General features: G+C 35.0%; 2 protein-coding genes across 6 annotated transcripts in view; both read right to left on the bottom strand.

Moving 5' to 3' along the window:
• Positions 1 to 838: 838 nt before the first annotated feature.
• Positions 839 to 20,088, bottom strand: part of LOC115960342 (vacuolar protein sorting-associated protein 45 homolog) — a 37,095-nt gene continuing 17,845 nt past the window's right edge. The window contains exon 13 of the mRNA XM_031079192.1: positions 839 to 1,359. Coding sequence (XP_030935052.1) covers positions 1,299 to 1,359 — 61 coding nt within the window. The 3' untranslated portion in view covers positions 839 to 1,298. The remainder of the gene's footprint in view (positions 1,360 to 20,088) is intronic.
• Positions 3,774 to 18,174, bottom strand: LOC115960340 (G-type lectin S-receptor-like serine/threonine-protein kinase RKS1). 5 transcript variants are annotated; one of them, XM_031079186.1, is made up of 12 exons: positions 16,832 to 18,174; positions 15,390 to 15,518; positions 13,845 to 14,044; positions 13,462 to 13,672; positions 13,070 to 13,307; positions 12,679 to 12,829; positions 12,436 to 12,601; positions 6,901 to 7,056; positions 6,669 to 6,760; positions 6,472 to 6,593; positions 4,060 to 4,215; positions 3,774 to 3,969 (listed from the first exon to the last, which is right to left on the bottom strand). In XM_031079186.1, the coding sequence occupies exons 1-8, from the start codon at positions 18,096 to 18,098 to the stop codon at positions 7,031 to 7,033; spliced, it is 2,388 nt and encodes a 795-aa protein (XP_030935046.1). In that variant the 5' UTR covers positions 18,099 to 18,174; the 3' UTR covers positions 3,774 to 3,969; positions 4,060 to 4,215; positions 6,472 to 6,593; positions 6,669 to 6,760; positions 6,901 to 7,030. The 5 variants fall into 5 exon arrangements, with proteins under 5 accessions (XP_030935046.1, XP_030935045.1, XP_030935048.1 ...); XM_031079185.1 differs by having other exon boundaries at positions 3,775 to 3,919; XM_031079188.1 differs by lacking the exons at positions 3,774 to 3,969; positions 4,060 to 4,215; positions 6,472 to 6,593; positions 6,669 to 6,760; positions 6,901 to 7,056 and having other exon boundaries at positions 12,290 to 12,601; positions 16,832 to 17,296; positions 17,439 to 17,573.

The raw sequence follows: 20,088 nt of genomic DNA, 5'->3' as shown, positions 1-20,088 counted from the left end.
CTTTTTCTTCATATCCCCATCAGCCTTGAAGGAATGCTGATGGCAAAAACACCTCGTCACCCTTGTCAAGCGTATGCCGTCACTCTTGTCTACCTAATTTTATCCTCATCAATTTCAAACTTCATTACTTTTATTGATAGTATTGAATCTATTGATGGTATTTACTAAGGAGTGTCATTATGTATGTAATACTTTTTACCAACAGATAAGAAAAATATATAAATTACTTTTCTTCTCTAACTTAAGTAAAAATTTAAAAATTTTCTTAAATTTTATAATTTTTTGGGTGGTTTAAATGCACACATGATATGATTTTTATACATTAAAAAAGAAATGAAATGACCCGATCAAGGTTTTTTTTTTTTTTTTTTTTCCCTTCCTTGTGTATGGTTTCATGAGATAGAGAGAGAGAGCTTGCTGAGAGTTAGATATTCCCACAACAGAGTTTAAGGGTTTAAGAACTTGTAGCTCACTATTTAAAATTTTAAACTGATCACACCCATCCTTCATTAGCAAGTATAAAGCATCAGCAAGTACATTTTGACGCCAATCTACTAACAGCTTGGTTATATGAAAGATTGTCTGTGTTTGTGTTCAGGCAAAGCAAGCAAAGATAGTGTAATTTGGAAGATGACTCGGCTGAATTGAGAGGACCAAGGTCCACAGGCGCATAATTGGACACAACACCAATTAATAAAAGCAAAAGATTCTCCCTGATAATATAATTCACCAGAAAACATGATCAAAATATATGTAATAGCAAAAGTTTCAATACCAGTTATGCACACACAAATATTCATATATTTCCCATTTCACCAGAACGTTGATTGCTAAAGTATAAACAAAACCCCTGGCCCTGGCTCAACCATATGCTCAGCTGTAACTTTTCACAATATGGTCCAAGTACAAAACTACCTAGGATAAATCAAGCACCTATACAATCCAAAAAAGAAAGAAAAAAAAATTGTATGTGATTTTACATTTTCGTTTCCAAGGCAAGGTAGTGTTGTTAAACAAGCAATAAGGCTATTTGCAAATTGTTTCTCGTGAATAAGTTATATCTCATATTCCAATATGTAATGGGTTTAGTCTCCAAAAAACCTATTTACTTTTTATTCCATTGCAAATTGGTGAACATTGGATGTCTTATGCAAGAAAGGTGGATTGATTCTGATGATCATCAAGTTCCTCTTCCCAATATTCATTAACAATCTTACCACTGCCTGTCACCAAGTCAAAAGCTCCGTATAAAGCTATACAAATTATCTATTGGCTCTCAAGACACATATGATGGGGCTTCAAATCACTGCTGTGCTAGAACGAGCTTTCCTTTGAGCTTCTTCCAAGTCTTTCAGAAACCTGCCTTTTTTTTTGGCCAAAGTGATTATTGGATCAGAGGAAATCATGTAAAGCAAGGATAGTTTCCACTTAACTACATTCCATCAAATAACTAAACTAGCCTCAAATTATCACTATATAACTAAACGTATCCTATAAATATGACAAAAGTATAAAATAAATACAATTTATGGATATTTGTATTAGTTGAGATTTAAGTTCAGTTCAGTAAAGTGTGACTGAAGTTATAGAAGTCTGGCTTATAACAACCTTCCGTTCTCTAGGCTTGGGTTGAGATTGGGTCAAAAATGGAACTTCAAAAAAATTTTGATTTAGATTTTAAGAAGCCACAAATCATTGCGTGCTTGCAACCTACATGGGATGAATAATGCCAAACCAACATCCACAAGCCCAACATAGTTTCACCAAGTGTCAACATGATGCAATCCAACCCACAACTACATTCTCAAATTTACATCTGATGCAAGAAAGATGAAGGCCATAGAAGTTAGCATTTAGAGCTAGTGAGTGCCAAGCATGAACCACAGCTAGCATAGCAATAGCGTGCTTCTAAAATCACAATGATGATTCAAAAAGCATACATACCCCTTAGAATTCAGAACCACAGAACCACCAAGTATAAAACGAATTCCAGAATTGCGGGCATTTTGTAAAGCAACAGAACGTGACTCTTCATATGTCGTCCCTCCAACAATGAATATGACTACTTCCTGTGGCCTGCTCAAAGATGAAGTGTTTGTCATTCAAGCTATATTATCCAAAGCTTTTTAAAAATCTTTATTTGAAGGCTATAACTTTAACTTCAAAGGCTATGGCTATCTCAAATATAAATTAACGTTCAATCCTACAATAGTCTGTCCATGCTTGAAAAGCCTTTACTGTAGGATGTAACAGCAAAATGAAGGGGAAAGATAGGAGACTTGAGTAAAATAGTAAAGAAACTTGAGAGGATAGGTGATCAGGGGCATATATATCTGATTTTGATGTTGACATCTACTTTAGCTTACCATTACTTTTGTTTCTGGAATTTATAGACATTTTTAATATCATATCTTAGTCCTTTTACCCCCTCTTTTTAGTATTTTCTTACAAAGGGAGGAGATTCCCTTTAAGCCGGACCTCATTAGTTTTAGTTTATCTTTTGTACTTGTTAATTTTATTTCTTTTGGGTCTTCTTTTTGTAAAGATCCCATGTACTAGGATTGTGCCCCTTTTTGCACTTTCTCAATGAAAAGAAAAATATTACTTATATAAAAAAATTTTAAGTGCTTTCCTCGCATACCTCCCATGCACTAGGACTTCCTTTTGTTTTTTTTTTTTTTTTTTTTTTTCCCTTAATACAATTTATTACTTATCAAAATTGTATATCTGATTTGGATGAATGGTAGTATGGGAATCAAGAAGCTACACAGAAAAGTAATAGTTTCCATTAAATGAACAATAATCTAAGTTCTGGGGGTAAGCTAGATGGCTTAAAAACTGTCTTCAACAAATTGAGGGGACACAGCCACCTCAGTTAACTCATATCAATCCCTATGACTATATATAGCGTAGTGTCAGGGTGAAGCATCAATGCCCAAAATATGCTCAGGGCCAAACTCCCAAAGATAAGAAATCCCTAATTGACACCTTTGGTGTGTGACTTGCCATAAACTATGTTGATATAATGTGGTTTGCTTCAAATGAGCCATTAGCGGACCAGCATACCTTCATTGCTTTTTCTTTTTTTCTTTGTTTTGGGAGGGGGGGGAGTTACGGACCAGCATACCTTCTTTAATAAGTGCTGAAAGTTAGACATTGGCATCATATATCTGATGAGAGATAATATGTTATTTAGACTGAGAAATTTGTATGAAGTGGGTTTTTCCTCATAAACTCTTCTCGTGATTAAAGAGTAAAATTAGTAACATAACTAGAATTATCTTGGCACTACTTCTTGATAATACGCACACATACATGTACATACAAACCTACACACATACATAAACATGTACCACACACACATGCACAAGTTCCAGTTACCAGTTTTTGCAGTCTGACCACAACCATTCAGTTAAGCCCAGTTTTTTCAGAAAATCTTGTTTTACCGTTTTAGGCTATATTTGGATTGGTATAGAGTTCTTGATTGAACCAGTTGAATCAACTGGTCTGCTCCAGTTCTTAAAAAAGTTGAAAGAAACCATGCTACATTCCAAAATTTGCAACAGATAATTTGCAACCTTCCCGGGAAGAAGCAGTTATTTTAGAAAACGAACCTGCCCTGCTGAAAGTGATTGCTAACATATGAGGTAGTCCACATCTCTCAACCATCCCTTGGAAATGCTTTCCATGGTTTGGAACAAAAGGGGTTGGTGCTGGGTGTAAACATTCTCAACCACATCCGCATGTTGGAAAATAATGTATAAGCATCTAACCACATCCGCAAGCAAAAAGTGAAGTGTTTCTAACTAACCTTCAGTCCACGAGCCATGTTACGAGCAATATTCAAAAGGTCTCGATTTCCAAAAAGATCCCCAGTTCGCTTATCAACCCCTGCTTGCTTCAAGATGAACTGGACAAGCTGTCATACCATGATGGCCAATTTTTCAAAACCAGTGAATCAACTAGCAACTAGCAAGGAACACAACAATTACAACATATTTGCTGCTTTACTAAAGCATCAAAGCATGCAAAACAGAAATGCTGGTTTGCTTATTTTACCCCTGGTTTGTACTTGGCAGACTGAGAAGCTAGTTTGTTGAAAAGTTGCATCAATTGAACAGGGTTTTCCTTCTTGTAGCGCAAAGCATAAAGCATCACTAAGCGTAAACGGTCAATATCAGATGAACTTTCATTGTTTAAAAGATTTGTCACTGCCTGCATTGAAGTTTGAAAAGGGAAGGTCATTGCTCAACATTTAAGCCATATACTAGATATTTCCGGCTCTAATTTCAAGCTGTCAAATTCAGGAATCTCAAATCATATATCAGTAGGTAAGTCTATTGACACCAAAAAAGCACCAACTATCACATCTCTCCCTCCCCAGTGTTTAGTGGTGTGCCCATGTTAGTGTACATGTCCCCCCCGCGCGCGCAGGGGGTGTGTGGGTTGAAAAAGTCTCTAAACGGTGTTATGTAGCACAACTCAATATCAGTAGATGAACATTTTGTTTCAGACAATAACGTGAAGGGAATAAACATGATATGCTAATATAAAGAATAATTCAGGAGACCAAATAGCATTATAATCTTGTAACACTGAAAGGAAAATTAGGTAAGCAAACATAAGCAATATTTCTTGCATAGGCCTTTTGTTTTTATGAGAAGGCATAAATTTTGTCTTAGTCCTATTGGATGATGTCACTAACTGCTAATAGCGTATGAAACTTCAAATAACTTACATAACACCTCTAGAAAACCTATTTATCCCCCCCCCCCCCCCCGGCACTCCTCCAAAAAAGTAAACTATAAGGACTCCCCCCACCCTCCCCAAAATAAAAAGCAAATCCATAGCCAACCCCAAAGGACTAAGGCTTTATTGTTTATAATAATGAGGCTAAACCTAGGTTTTGTTGGTTTCATCAAGGAAAGATGTTTAAACCCTAAATTCAAACATTGGGCAGATCAAAAACATGGAAACACATACACAATAACACCCAGAAACACTTGAAATTGAAACTCCCAAGAATGCCCAGCACATGCTGTTTAAAATCTTCCACTTAATTTTCGCAAAATGAGCCAAAGATGCAGTTTACTAAACCTTAATTCCTTGAGTTATCCATTGATCTAAACTCAAAGGGAAACTAAAGGAAATTTCCCCTAACGGTCACTGAGTTGGATGGGGGCGTCCTATTCCCCCTAACATGCTCCCTATGGCGCAACTTCTTACGTAAATGATCAATCTCTAGCCTGAGATTCCTTATTTCTTCATCATGAGAGATATGACTTCCAGGCCTCGAATGACTTCTGCTAGTATGATCCGTGTAGTCCATTTCAACCCGTACACTAGGAGTTTGGTTAGCCTCTCAATCCCTTCTTCTCTCCATGCTAACAAAATGGTCTACACATTGCGACCCCACAAGCTCCTCTCTATTCTTCCTAGAGCCTGCCATCTCTTCTCCTTGCTATCAGAAATAAAGCCTGACTAACAAAAATTGTAGGTTCCTTTTCCCACAGACGTCACCAATTGTAAGGACTAGGATTGTGGCCCAAGCCCACTTAGAGCAGTCTGATTTGGATGCATGGTAGTATGGGAATCAAGAAGCTACGCAAAAATAGTAATAGTTTCCATTAAATGAACAATAATCTAAGTCCTGGGGGTAGGCTAGATGGGTTAAAAACTGTCTTCAACAAATTGAGGGGACACAGCCACCTCGGTTAACTCATATCAATCCCTATGACTATATATAGCATAGTGTCAGGGTGAAGCATCAATGCCCAAAATATGCACAAGGGCAAACTCCCAAAGATAAGAAATACCTAATTGATACCTTTGGTGTGTGACCTGCCATAAACTATGTTGATAGGTTTGCTTCAAATGAGCTATTAGCGAACCAGCATACCTTCATTTCTTTGTTTTTTTTTTTTTTTTTTTTTTTTTGGAGGGGTGGGAGGGGGGGGGGGGGGGGAGTTACGGACCAACATGCGTTCTTTAACAAGTGCTGAAAGTTAGACATTAGCATCATATATCTGATGAGAGATAATGTGTTATTTAGACTGAGAAATTTGTATGAAGTGGATTTTTCCTCATAAACTCTTCTCATTATTAAAGAGTAAAATTAGTAACATAACTAGAATTATCTTGGCACTACTTCTTGATAATATGCACACATACATGTACATACAAACCTACACATACATAAACATGTAGCGCACACACATACACAAGAAGTTCCAGTTACCAGTTTTTGCAGTCTGACAACAACCATTCAGTTAAGCCTGAATTTTTCAGAAAATCTTATTTTACCGTTTTAGGCTATATTTGGATTGGTATAGAGTTCTTGATTGAACCAGTTGAATCAACTGGTCTGCTCCAGTTCTTGAAACAGTGGAAAGAAACCATGCTACATTCCAAAATTTGCAACAGATAAACTGCAACCTTCCTGGGAAGAAGCAGTTATTTTAGAAAACGAACCTGCCCTGCTGAAAGTGATTGCCAACATATGGGTAGTCCACATCTCTCAACCATCCCTTGGAAATGCTTTCCATGGTTTGGAACAAATGGGGATGGTGCTGGGTGTAAGCGTTCTCAAACCCCTACAGCATATGGGAAAATGATGTATAAGCATCTAACCACATCTGCAAGCAGAAAGTGAAGTGTTTCTAACTAACCTTCAGTGCACGAGCCATGTTACGAGCAATATTCAAAAGATCTCAATTTCCAAAAAGATCCCCAATTCGCTTATCAACCCCAACTGGACAAGCTGTCATACCATGATGGCCAATTTTTCAAAACCAGTGAATCATCTAGCAACTAGTAAGGAATACAACAATTTCAACATATTTGCTGCTTTAATAAAGCATCAAAGCATGCAAAACAGAAATGCTGGTTTGCTTATTTTACCACTGGTTTGTACTTGGCAGACCAAGAAGCTAGTTTGTTGAAAAGTTGCATCAATTGAACAGGGCTTTCCTTCTCGTAGTGCAAAGCATAAAGCATCACTAAGTGTAAACGGTCAATATCAGATACACTTTCATTGTTTAAAAGATTTGTCACTGCCTGCATTGAAGTTTGAAAAGGGAAGAAGGTCATTGCTCAACATTTGAGCCGTATACTAGATATTTCCAGCTCTAATTTCAAGCTGTCAAATTCAGAAATCTCAAATCATATATCAGTAGGTAAGTCTATTGACACCAAAAAAGCACCAACTATCACATCTCTCCCTCCCAAATGTTTAGTGGTGTGCCCATGTTAGTGTACATGTTGAAAAAATCTCTAAATGGTGCTGTGTAGCACCACTCAATATCAGTAGATGAACACTTTGTTTCAGACAATAACTTGAAGGGAATAAACATGATATGCTAATATAAACAATAATTCATGAGACCAAATAGCATTATAATCTTGTAACACAAAGGAAAATTAGGTAATCAAACATAAGCAATATTGGATGATGTCATTAACCACTAATAGCCTATGAAACTTCAAATAACTTACATAACACCAAAAAAAAGAGACTGTAAGGATTCCCCCCCACCCTCCCCAAAATAAAGAACAAATCCATAGCCAACCCCAAAGGACTAAGGCTTTATTGTCTATAATAATGAGGCTAAACCTAGGTTTTGTTGGTTCATCAAGGAAAGAAGTTTAAACTCTAAATTCAAACATTGGGCAGATCAAAAACTAGTGGAGAGCTTAAAACTAGGATGTGACTTTTCTCCCAATTGACATGGAAACAGACACAATAACACCCAAAAACACTTAAAATTGAAACTCCCCAGAATGCCCAGCTCTTGCTGTTTAAAATCTTTCGCTTAATTTTCGCAAAATGAACCAAAGATGCAGCTTACTAAACCTTAATTCCTTGAGTCATCCATTGGTCTAAACTCAGAGGGAAACTAAAAGAAATTTCCCCTAGCAGTCCCTGAGTTGGATGGGGGCGTCCTATTCCCCCTAACATGCTCCCTGCGGCGCAAATTCTTACGTAAATGATCAATCTCTAGCCTGAGATTCCTCGTTTCTTCATCATGAGAAATATAACTTCCAGTCCTCGAATGACTTCTACTGGTATGATTCGTGTAGTCCGTTTCAACCTGTACACTAGGAGTTCAAGCAAGTCCGAGGTGGTAGAGAGGGCTGTGAGCTGTGAAATGACTATTCAGGTGTCTTCATAGCTCACAGCCCTCTCTACCACCTCTAGAAGGTTCCTAATGGGACAAGCATCCAAATGGCTCCCTTGAAACATATAGATGGAGGGCTGAGATGCAATGGGAGGGACTATATAAGGAAAGGAATCCCATAGAAATAGGGGATGCACATTTGACACAAGAAATACAGAAAGGAAGAGAAAACTGAATCTCATTGTAAAAGTATCAACAGTGATTTTTGATGAACAGCTCCTCGGGCTTGCTCGAGGAAGATTTTATGCGGCCAGTTCAGTTGACGCAGTGCATTAAACGTGGAGGGGGCAGTCACCTTCCCAAATATTTTCTCCTTCCGTTACTTACACGTCTCTGTTGTTTTCCCTGAGGCTTTACTTTCTGGTGTAGGAAGTTACTTAAAGTATTCCCGAGATGTCTTTGCTCCTCGTGATCCTCGGTCGGCAGACCAGTCTGCCTTTTCTCCTCAAACCTCTCATTCACAGCTTTCGTCTGTTTTTTAATCATCTAGACGTCGACCCTCCTTGGACCTGGTCCACGTGTCAAATTTTGGTTGACATATATGTGGATCTTTATTCATCCTCGAACAAGGCCCATTGCCAAGTAGTGTGCTCAGATCAATCACTTTCACAATTACTAATTAGCAATTAACATGAACCACGTAAAAAAAAAAAAAAAAAAAAAAAATTGAAAGTCTATATACACAAAAAATTTGACAAAACTTTTCACACCTATTGATGTGGTAAGTAAAAAAATAATGTTTATAGTGGACCTAGGTGAGAACTAGTAAAAATTTGCCAACTCAACTATTGTGAAAAATGGTGTGAACTTTTTATTTTTTGAGAAGTTTTTTCACAACAAATCCTACGTGTTAAATTGTTACTGATTTTAATTTGAACCTACTTCTAGAATTATTTTTTTGCCATCAATAACGGCCTGTAACAACTTGCTATTAAGAATTTTTTGTAAAAATGTTGTGAACGTAGCATTTCTCTCTCTTTTTTTCTTGTCTTTCATTTGATAAAAGAATTTATTTTATTTGTTAGCTAATATTTGAGCTTAATTAATTAAAAAAAAAAAAAAAAAAAAAACCTATTGGTTAAAATTTGGGGGCCTTTTTTCTACCTGGGCCTTAGGCAACCATATCAACTGCACGTACAGTAAAGTCGACACTGAGCTTGAGATGCGCAAGCTTTGAAAAATCTTTAGCGCTATTCAAGTCATAGACTACACTAACTAATAGCTACCTTGTTGAACCAAATCAACCAACAAATAATAGTTTCTGGCAAGGGAACAACAATGATTAATAAGAAATTTGTCAAAATTGATTGACAATTTAAATAAAAGAGATTACGAAAAATGCAACATTTTACTCTGAACCAATTTGAAGAAATCTCCTCCAAGCCATTACATGAAGAATTATAATTTACGTATATTATTTAAACAAGTCATATGATTCATTAAAACGTTCATAAGACTAAAAGTACATATCAATACTCAATAGTCCTTTCAACTATCATGTAGTGGGTCGTTAAAAAAAGTTTAAAAGTGTACAAACTACAAACTATCTTAAATCCTCTTTTTTTTCTTTTCTTAAATCTCACTCATTCTCAAGTCTCTCCAACAAAGGAAATAGGGTTTGTTGGTTATCTTGTGGTTATGAGAGAGAGAGAGAGAGAGGGTTTTACTAGACACCAACTTGCCACATACTTTGCCATTGCCAATTTCTCATTGCCATCACCAACTTTTTTTTTTACATTACCTTAAGTTTCAGAATTTGAATTTTACACCCTAATATTATATGCCGTTGTAATTAGCAACCCTTTTGTTAATTTTTTGTTGATGTGTCCGTTAAGTGACATGTAAACTTATGGTGTGTATTGATTGATCAAATCATATCGCGACACATGGGTTTCACTATTCCACATCATATAAATAGCAACCAAAAAAAAAAAACTTTAATTATTAAAATAAAAAAATATTTATTTTCATTAAATTAAAAATTAAAAACAAAAAACTAATATGTACACGGTGGTGAAGAGCAGTGACAAGCAGGGGCACCCAACACAACTCGAAATCTACAAGCTCAAGAACACAGATTGTGAAATCTGAGGTCCAAATCCAACAAATATGTTTGATGTTAAGGGTTCTTTATTTTTGGGTTCAAAAAAGGGTTCTTTATTTTTAAGTTCACTAAAGGTGACTCATAAATGAAGGATTGAATTTTTAAGGTCTAGATCAATCCTTGATCTAAGAAACAAGAATTGGTTTCTTTCCTTTATTTTAGGTACAAATCTAAGAAAAAAAATTGTATTATTTTATTTTTTTTATTTATTTTATTTAGTTTATGCAATTTTGAATTTTAAAGAATTTATTTTAATAATTAAAGTTTGTTTTTATTTTGGCTTCATATGATATGGAATAGTGAAATCCATGTGTCATGATTTGATTGAATCAATAGATACATGCCATGACCTTACGTGTCACTTAACGGACACATCAGTATAAACTTAACAGAGGGGTTGCTAATCAAAATGACATATAACGTTAGAGGTAAAATCCAAATTCTTAAACTTCAAGGTATAAAATCCAAGCATCCCTAAAGATATATTTTGCATTTTAAAATGTAAAATCCAAACATCTAACTGCGTACTATGAAATAGTGTTGTACATGATTACGTGTATGGTATGGTAGCACCTTTTAAAAGCCCATTCTCAGTGAAGGGCTTGGAAAGCAGGCTACATTTGTATTTGGGTTTTTCACAAAAAAGAAAAAAAAAAAAACTGTATTTGGGTTACTTGCATTCTTTTTTTTTTTTTACCCAACATTGTGTAATTCAAATTGATAAATAAAAATAAATAAATTAGCATCACTGAATCACTTCTTGTTTGAAGACATTAAAATCATCATAGCTAGGTCTTAAGAAAGGTTGTCAATACACCGGTATTTTTATCTAGATGTTAAAAATAATATCATTTAAAACAATGTCTTAAACAAAACATTGTATAATATTTAGTTCTACCTCTTAACTAAATGATGGTTTGAATAGGATGTTTAGCACATCTAAAACATCCAGATTTTATGCATATTGCAAAGAAATTTTATATAGTTTCGTTAAACCATCCCAAAAAATATTAAAATTCTCTCAATGGATATCTTCTCTTTTTCTTAAAATTTTTACGAACCTATACCCATTTCACCAAAAAAATAAAATAAAATTGCAAACCTATAAGCAGCAAGTTGACGAATTGAAATTGATTAAAATTTGTAGATGTCTAACATTATTTTCTGAAATTATATTCATCATTTGTTTCCTGCTATATAACATTAATTTGTTCCATATGATGCTGATCTTGTGAAAACTAGTTTGAGCTTCTTCTTTTCTTTTTTTTTCAAGTGAACTTCAAGGAGAGAATCACACACTCTCAATAAGGCACCTTCACAAATATAAGTGACCACAAAAGTAGAATTGGGCCAAATTTAAGCAAAAATGAGGAAATGATTACGACTTTTTGTCACCCATTTTTTCACACTTCTCCTTGCCATACAAGAGGATCTGCCATCAAAGTTATAAATTGTTGTTCTAACTTATTTTGTCATATTGTCTTGGTTGAAGTGTTCTTTTAAGTCAAAAATATAAGCCATACCCAAGCATATCAATAGGCTTTGCACAATTCCTAAATACAATGGTTCTGTTTTGAGTAAAACACCCTGAAATCCAAATTAAATTCCAGTATTATGCATTTAGCGCTCCTCTATTAAATCTTCATGGTTAAACTTAGTAAATTTCACACCAAAAGAAAAGATCTTTGTAATTTTGGACATCTTGTTCTGAAAACCAATGAAATCTCCACATAACATATATATGCAGTTAACTTTTTGTATATTAATTTCAGAAACCACTTGAAAGAAAAAGCTAAAGGAGATGGTAGTGATTTCATCACAAGTTCTAGACAATAACAGTTTGTATAATATTATATATTATCTTCTTTTTTGTAATAATTTTATAGTGCATACATTATGTTCAATTGTTCATACAAAAAAAAAAAAAAAATTGTAATGTGGAGTAGACTTAGAGTAACTCAATCCTATGTTGTAAAGGAATATTAATTTGTACACTTGCTACAAATAGTTTGGGGTTTCAACGACCATCAATTTTAGAAAGTGTTATTTCATTTACTGAATTAGATGCTGCACTAGTTGATCCATTTGTACTATTGTAAGTACCCATCAAAATAAATGCAGGTTGTTTTGGAGAAGGAAGATGAGTGTCATTACCCAACATGAAAACAACAGTTGACATGGTTGGCCGGTCTGTTGCATGTTCTTGCACGCACAAAAGTCCAATTTGAATGCATCTTGAAACTTCATTAGCAGGGTATGCCTCATCTAGTAATGGGTCAACTATTTTCATGGAATTGTCTTCTCTCCATAGGTCCCAAACCTGAGACAAGATATCGATCATATTAGGCTCAACAATATAGGCTTAATTTTGTAGTCATTCTTTGCATGTGTACTTACATGTCCAATCAAATTTGCAGAAGGACCATCATGATGGTAAGAACTGTTCTTTTTACCAGTAATGATCTCTAACAGCAATACCCCAAAGCTATATACATCAGACTTTATTGAAAATAGTCCTTGCATTGCATACTCAGGTGACATATAACCACTGTCATAGTACAATGAAAAGGAAGATCTTAAACCTCAACATAAAATGATCGAAGATAGCCCTTTGGGCACTAACATACATGTAAAATTTGAAGTAACACAATATGAAAACGAATTATAGAGATATCCTTTTTTTTTTTTTTTTCTTACAAAGGCTTGTAGTTTGGACTCTCCTTAGATGTAAAAATGGTAGTCAAGCAATCGGTTAAAAAAGTATATCTTTGTTTTCTAGCATACTTACAATGTTCCAACAATGCAATTTGTATTAGCTTCAATTTGATCCCCTCCAACAATTCTAGCCATACCAAAATCTGAAATTTTTGGATTCAATGCATTGTCAAGTAGAACATTGCTGGCCTTTAAATCTCTATGGATAATTCTTAATCTTGAATCTTGATGAAGATATAAGATCCCTCGAGCAATTCCGCAAATAATCTCAAATCGCTTTACCCAATCTAAGCATGACCTTTTTGTTTCATCTAAATGAAGAAATGAGAACTTGGATTAGATTGCATTGCATTCATGCTTTTTTACTTAGGTATAAAATCTTGCTACTTGGAACTGATATGTTTGTAATGGGAGGATTGTTTTCTAGTGATGATGAGTGAGGTTAATGTGAAAAAGAAGACATACCAAAAATGAAAGAATCCAGGCTTTTATTTGGCAAGTACTCATAGATCAACATCTTCTCTTCTTTGTGAATGCAACAACCTAAAATTCTCACAAGGTTTCTATGTTGGAGTTTAGCAATTAGTACAACTTCTGTTTTGAATTGTTCTATTCCTTGTCCAGAGCATTTTGATAGTCTTTTTACTACTATCTCCATTCTATTTTGTAGCAAACCCTACAATTAAAGTCCAAATATCATTGTCATAGGGCATAATTGTTGAAAGAAACTCAACTTGGTGAATTATTTGGGGAAGCCCAATTGCACACAACAAATTCATACTCAGTGAGTACTCGTAAACATTCATGATGGAATTTATGATGCATAAACACACTTGAAATAAGACTACCTTATAAACTGGGCCAAAACCACCTTGGCCAAGCTTGTTAGCAATAGAGAAGTTATCTGTAGCTGCAATTATGATTCTTAGATCAAATAATGGTAAATTTGAATTTCTTCTAGTTCCATCGAGGTCCTTTCTACTCGGAGAGTCCTCGAAGTATGTTAAGGTGGAGTCAGCACTATCTGAATTTGTGCCATGCCTCATCTCTGTCATAAAACAAGTAATTAATAATGCTAGTAACCATTTTTGTCCAATTAGGAATTCTCACACCAAAGCCTAATTCAATAAAACTGAGAAACACACTAATAAAAGAATGAAACAGAGGAAAAATTGAAGTTTACAATTTTCTATTTATCATTGTCAGGAAATCCCATTTGGTTAAAATGCACTTTTCTAAGAGGTAAGTGCTTATGGGAGGTGAAAGTTCCTCAGGCCTGTTGATGGGGCTAGAGAAAATCTTAAATGTCAGGAAATTGGTTAGGCCATTCATGAAGCTTTTAGTTGAAAAGGTGAAAAAATTATCCATGTGGCATGATAATTGACACGCTGAAGGTGTTTTGATAACTATGTCCAAAAGGTGGTGTATGATACTTCAATTTCTGAGTTTGCAGAAGTATCCAGTATTCTGAAAGAAATGCAATGGCCTTGGAAACCTATCAGATCAAAAGATACTACCCTACAAGGTTATTTTTCATCAATTAAAATTAGCTAAGACAATTAGACAACTCAATGTACTGGATTTCATCTAAATATGGAAAAGTCACATGGATTTCAACCTGGAGTGAAATAAGAAACAGAAATGGATATAGCTGAATGGTGGAAAGTGGTATGGTCTAAAGCAGCTACTTCTAAGCATTCCTTAATGCTTTGTCTTTGTCTGGCAGTGAAGGACGAATTGCAATTTAGAGTAGAATTAAATAAGAAACATGTATGTCTCAATGAATGGTAGAAACTGGTATGGTCTAAAGCAGCTTTTCCCAACAAGTCCTTCATATCTTGGCTAGCAGTGAAGGACAAGTTTCCCTCCCAAGAAAGGCTTGTAAAATGGGGTACAATGGTGCTCATGTATGTTTTCTGTAGAAGTCAAATGGAATTTTTGGTCTTGTCATCTTTGAGTGTTCTTTCTTTTGAATTTGACATTTGTGTATGGTAGATATAAGAATGTGCAAATGGAATGAGCTAATGCATTTATTCGTAGGCTAAAAGGCAAGAAGTTTAAGAATAGCATTTGAAAATTTTCCTTGGCTGCTTCAGTATACCATCTTTGGATCCAAAGAAATGATTATGAGTATAATAACAAAATATATCCAGTTCTTTTTCATTTTTTCTTTTATCAACTTCTACGCTTGAAAAATATATCAAGTTCCATTCCATTTTATTCAGTTTTATTTCATGATTTACGTATTCTGCTTATTCTTTTATAAACTCTGAAACATAGCCTATTCTTTTATAAACTCTGAAACATAGTGTTGGAGTAATCTTGGGAGCATTTGTTCACTAGCCTTAGAAGTATAGAAATAGGTTTAAAAAAATTGCTCTAAACTTCCTTACCTTTCTTCTTCTTCATTACAAAACAATACACAACTGAAACTATAAGAAGAAACATTACAGCAACAGAAACTCCCAGAATTGCCAGCATCCTCTTTTTCTGAGTAAGACCATTTTTCTTAGCATGTTGAGCTGAGTAAAAAAAAATAATAATAATAAATAAAATAAAATAAAAATTATTCAAATGACATCATAAATTTCAGAAGTTGATTGAACATAAATATTTGTTGATGCAGTTTTGCTGGAAAATGAGAGGAGGGATGGAACAAGGGTTTAAGGAGAATATGTGATTTTATTTTATTTTTTTTAAAAGGAGAAAATGCAATTCTCATTTTGAGGTCCAACTTATCAAAAGAACAAAACAAAAACAAACATGTTCTCACAACAATGTCAAGTCCATATGTGATTCTCTTTTTTGAGGCCGAAAATGTGTTAAAAGAAGAAACAAAAAAACAAATATTGCAAACCTATTTTTGTAACAATGTCCAACACCAAGAGAGTGTTTCTTATTAATATAAGTAGAATCAGAGTTCAAATTCTCTCTGTCCTATTATTGTAACTATATAAAAATAAAATAAACAAGTATTACATAGTAAGACCTACTACGAGTGATGAATATAATTGTAGAAATCTTGTGTTGTTAGGGGTATACAACTCTTAAATAATTTCGACTTCTCCACACATCATTTGAGTTTTGAATTAGTATGAAATAGATAAAAGGTAGAATTGTGAAAATTTTGATATTTTTAGATAATTTAACAAAACCATATATGAATTCTTCCCCATATGGAATGTAATACTCATTTAGATTTGTAATATATAATTTGAAATATGAAATAGATCAATTTTAAATAGAGAAAATCATTTTTCAATAATGTGACCTAAAGCAACTTTAAGGTTAGTACCATAGGGCAAATTAGATGTTGAACTAATATTCTGTATAAATTTCAATAGACATGAACTTTGACTAACACTCTATTTGTTTTGAAGTAAAACAAATAAATTTTAAGGTATTTTGTATGATCAATAAAAATTTTCAAGCAAACAACCAAAATCAGTAGCTGAATCACCAGAACCGCTAGTGTAGGAGGTCTAGTAACCAGACTGTTGGAATTTTAGCTTGAACGATGTCTTCAACAACTGGACGGGGGGCAACTGCCGCTAGAGTGATGTCTCCGGCCACCAGAATGATGGCTTCGGTAATCAAACCTCTAGGACACAGCTTTAGTGTCTGGATTACCAGTATCGGTTGCCAGAGTGATGGCTCTAGCCACCAGAACATTGGCACTGATCGTTGGAGTGGTGGCTCCAACCACCGAAGTACCGACATCGTTTGCCTAGCTCACCAGACCGGTGACCCAGCCACCAAATGGGATGAGAGAAGTCACTGTGTATTTTCGTAAAATGTTTTTCCAAAATTTTAAAGATAAAAGATGAAAGAGTACCTAATACAACTGCATCCACACGTATGTATAAATCTTGTCCTACATCAGGATATGTTCTTGCGTCCACCAAGTCCCCTTGCCATGTCAAGCAACCAATCCCTCCCTCACTCTCATTTGTACTTGCATAAGCCATACAAGAACAATTCCTCAAACACTTTTGCTCACACTCTTTCATACTCAAACTCATGTCCGCTTGTGCTGTTGAAGTATCCGGCAACTTCATATGTGCCAACTTCACGAACCCTTCTCCATTGTTGCACATGGACACTCCTTGCTTTTCCCTCATGCAATCACGAGATGACTTGGGTTCAAATCCAGGAAAGCACTCGCACTTGGAAATGACCAAATTGTGTGGGTCACAATAACTATTTGGACCGCAATGCAAATACTTATCGCACAACTCTTGTGGGAGGAACCAAATTTCGGCCCATGTATTCTCCTGCCATAAAGACCGTCGAATAATTCCTGATTCATCCACCACCAATTTAGAAATAACTTTGGGGTCAGCTGAATTTGAAAATGTACTGTACATAAGGGTGGTTTCATCTTGATTATTCACAAAGCTATTATTGAAGTAATTTGATAACATTCTGGGCAGTATACCAACCAATCTTAGGCCAGTCCAAGATCCAGCACGCCATGATATAGTCCGACCCATGTATGTGACTGCTTGAGGGTACCCAGTTGTAACTACTCGAAATGAGTAGTTGCCGATTCCCGGGTCATCTTTGGACTTCCAAGATGTTAGGAACCGGTTCAACCCGGTCCGCCGGTCCAGGCCAAGTTTCATAAACGAAAGCAGAGTATTGGTGGGATAATCAAAACTTTGCCAACGTTGGCTGTCTTGTTGAACCAAAATAAGATTTCCCATATCTAAGAGCTTAGCCATAGAATTATTTGTGAATGAGACAGAAAAAGAAACATTGGTGGACCAAATAGGAGTGGTTTGGTTTTGGGTGTGAAGTACAAGGTTTCCCTCACTGTTGATGGAGAGGACTCCGGAGGTATCATTGAGAGGAGCGTCTCTGTTTGCAACCCACACAACGGTTTGTTCGGTGATTTGGTTAAACCAAATTCCAACGTAGCGGTGACTGGAACGGCCGGGGCTGAAAAACCCAAGTGCAAAGGTTTTCTGGTTTGAGAGCAGAAGTTGACCATCCTTGAGGGGTTGGTCTGGTGTTATGGTGTCAAGGGAAGCGCAGATTGGGCAAACAAGAAGAAGGGAGAGAAGAAGCAATGATGTATTCCCTTCAGCAGGATTCATCATTTTTTCTAATGAAGAGAACAGTAATAGAACTTGTGGCGGACGGGCTAGCTAGCATAGACTATAGAGAGCTTGATAGAATCAGTTGTTCTTCTTTTAAAAATAAAGTTAAATGAGTTACTCAATGTATGCAAGCTGTCGTCCACTTGTCAAGGAGAAGGACCACACGTTTACCTTGAAAAGCAGTTCACATTAGTGAAAGACACTTTACGAAGACTGGTCTTCTTTGGCAACTTCAATTTAAGTACGTAAACAATTTTTGTACACTAGAATTTCAATGCTAACTTAACTAACTAATTCCTCTCCACCCAAAAAAAAAAAAAAACCCATTGGCTAATGAAGAAAAATTATTGGATTTATTTATTTATTTATTTTTATACCAGATAAATTCTATTCTAATTTAATATGTTTAGTTGGGGTGAAAACAAGAAGATGAAAAATAAGGAGAGGAAAATAGAGTGGAAAATGACATTTTGCACTGTCTGATTCAAGGGAGAAAATAAGAGAAACAGAAAATAGGGAGGAAAATAATCCCTCCAGACCCACATTTTTTTATCCTCCCAATTTGGGAGGAAAATAAGGAGCAAAAAGTGCTGAATGATATAATTTATACAAATACTCTCACTTTATTCATCTTACCAACCCCTCTCACTTTCCCATTACACTTGTGACCTGATTACTTTTGCCTCTTCATCCTTATCACTTTCTTAGCACCTTCACAGAACAGCATTGTGAACTAGTCCAAGTTCTCTTCTCTTTTTCTTTTTCTTTTTTTTTTTCTTTTTTGCCTTGTTTAATTAGCTAAGCAACGTGACCTAATTATATATTGGTTGAATGGTGTGTTGCCCAGATGAAGAAAGTTTGCCCAGTCGCCCATGTGAATAAAGTTTTTTTTTTTTTTAATATCTCCCTTTCTTATATATTATATAACAAGAATATAATAGTCAATTTATATAAACTACATTTTTCATCCTCTCCTTTTTCTCTCCAACCAAACAAAAAAATTTTCCACCCTCCTACTTTTCCACCCCTCTAACCAAACACACATGAGGGAAAACCAAATCTTTTCTATCCTCCCACTTTTCCATCGTCCCACTAATTTTCCATCCTCCCACTTTTTCACTCCTCCAACCAAACTGACACTAAGTGTATATGTGTAAAGCTCCCTTCTGAAAATTTGAACTCTGACTCTTGCTCCTCACACTCACAAACACTTATACTTGTGGAGTGACCATTACGTAAAGGGTACGCAGTGGTAATTATTGGGTTCTTTAAATAGTAGTTGTTTATTGCTAATAGCCGAACAATCAGGGGTGGGGCCAAATGTGACCACCCTGACTTGAAAATTTGTTTTTAAAATACCTTTAAAAAATTGAATTTTAAATTAATATGAATTATTAACCGCTCTAGAAAAAAAAAAAAAAAAAAACTTGACCACCTTAAAAAAACTTGAACACCTTAAATAACAATTTGAGCCCATTAAAAATTAAATTCAACTTCTCCAAAATTTTGGTCCGTTGAATGTTGAACCAAAAAATTGCAAAAAATACTGTGTTCACAATATTTTCGCAACACTTTCGCAATAAATCCTAAGTAGCAGGTTGTTACTAATGGACAAAAAAATAATTTCAGTGATATGTTCAAATTAGAACTAGCTAGTAAAAACTTACCATTTAGGTTTTGTTGTGTAAATGTTGTAAAAATGTTTTGGACATAGCACTTTCAAAAATTGCCCAAACAAACAAATTAGCCTAAAAGCCCAAATCAAACGTTTAATTTTGATTTTTTTAAATTGTGTTATCAAATGGCATATTTTAAAATCGCTATTTTTTATTTAAAAAATGCACACTTTTCAAATAGCTATTCTGTTAGTGCTTGTTTTAGTCTTTAGTCAAATTTGTTGGATTTATGTGATACATTTTTTCAAAAAAGTAATGCATTTTGTATATATTGTTACTTATTTAGATAATATGTTGGTAATTGAAAAGGAGAT

This window comes from Quercus lobata, chromosome 9, assembly GCF_001633185.2.
Source record: "Quercus lobata isolate SW786 chromosome 9, ValleyOak3.0 Primary Assembly, whole genome shotgun sequence".
NCBI lineage: Eukaryota > Viridiplantae > Streptophyta > Magnoliopsida > Fagales > Fagaceae > Quercus > Quercus lobata.
The sequence above is the reverse complement of the archived record's forward strand: the minus strand, read 5'-3'. Positions and strand labels throughout refer to the sequence as shown.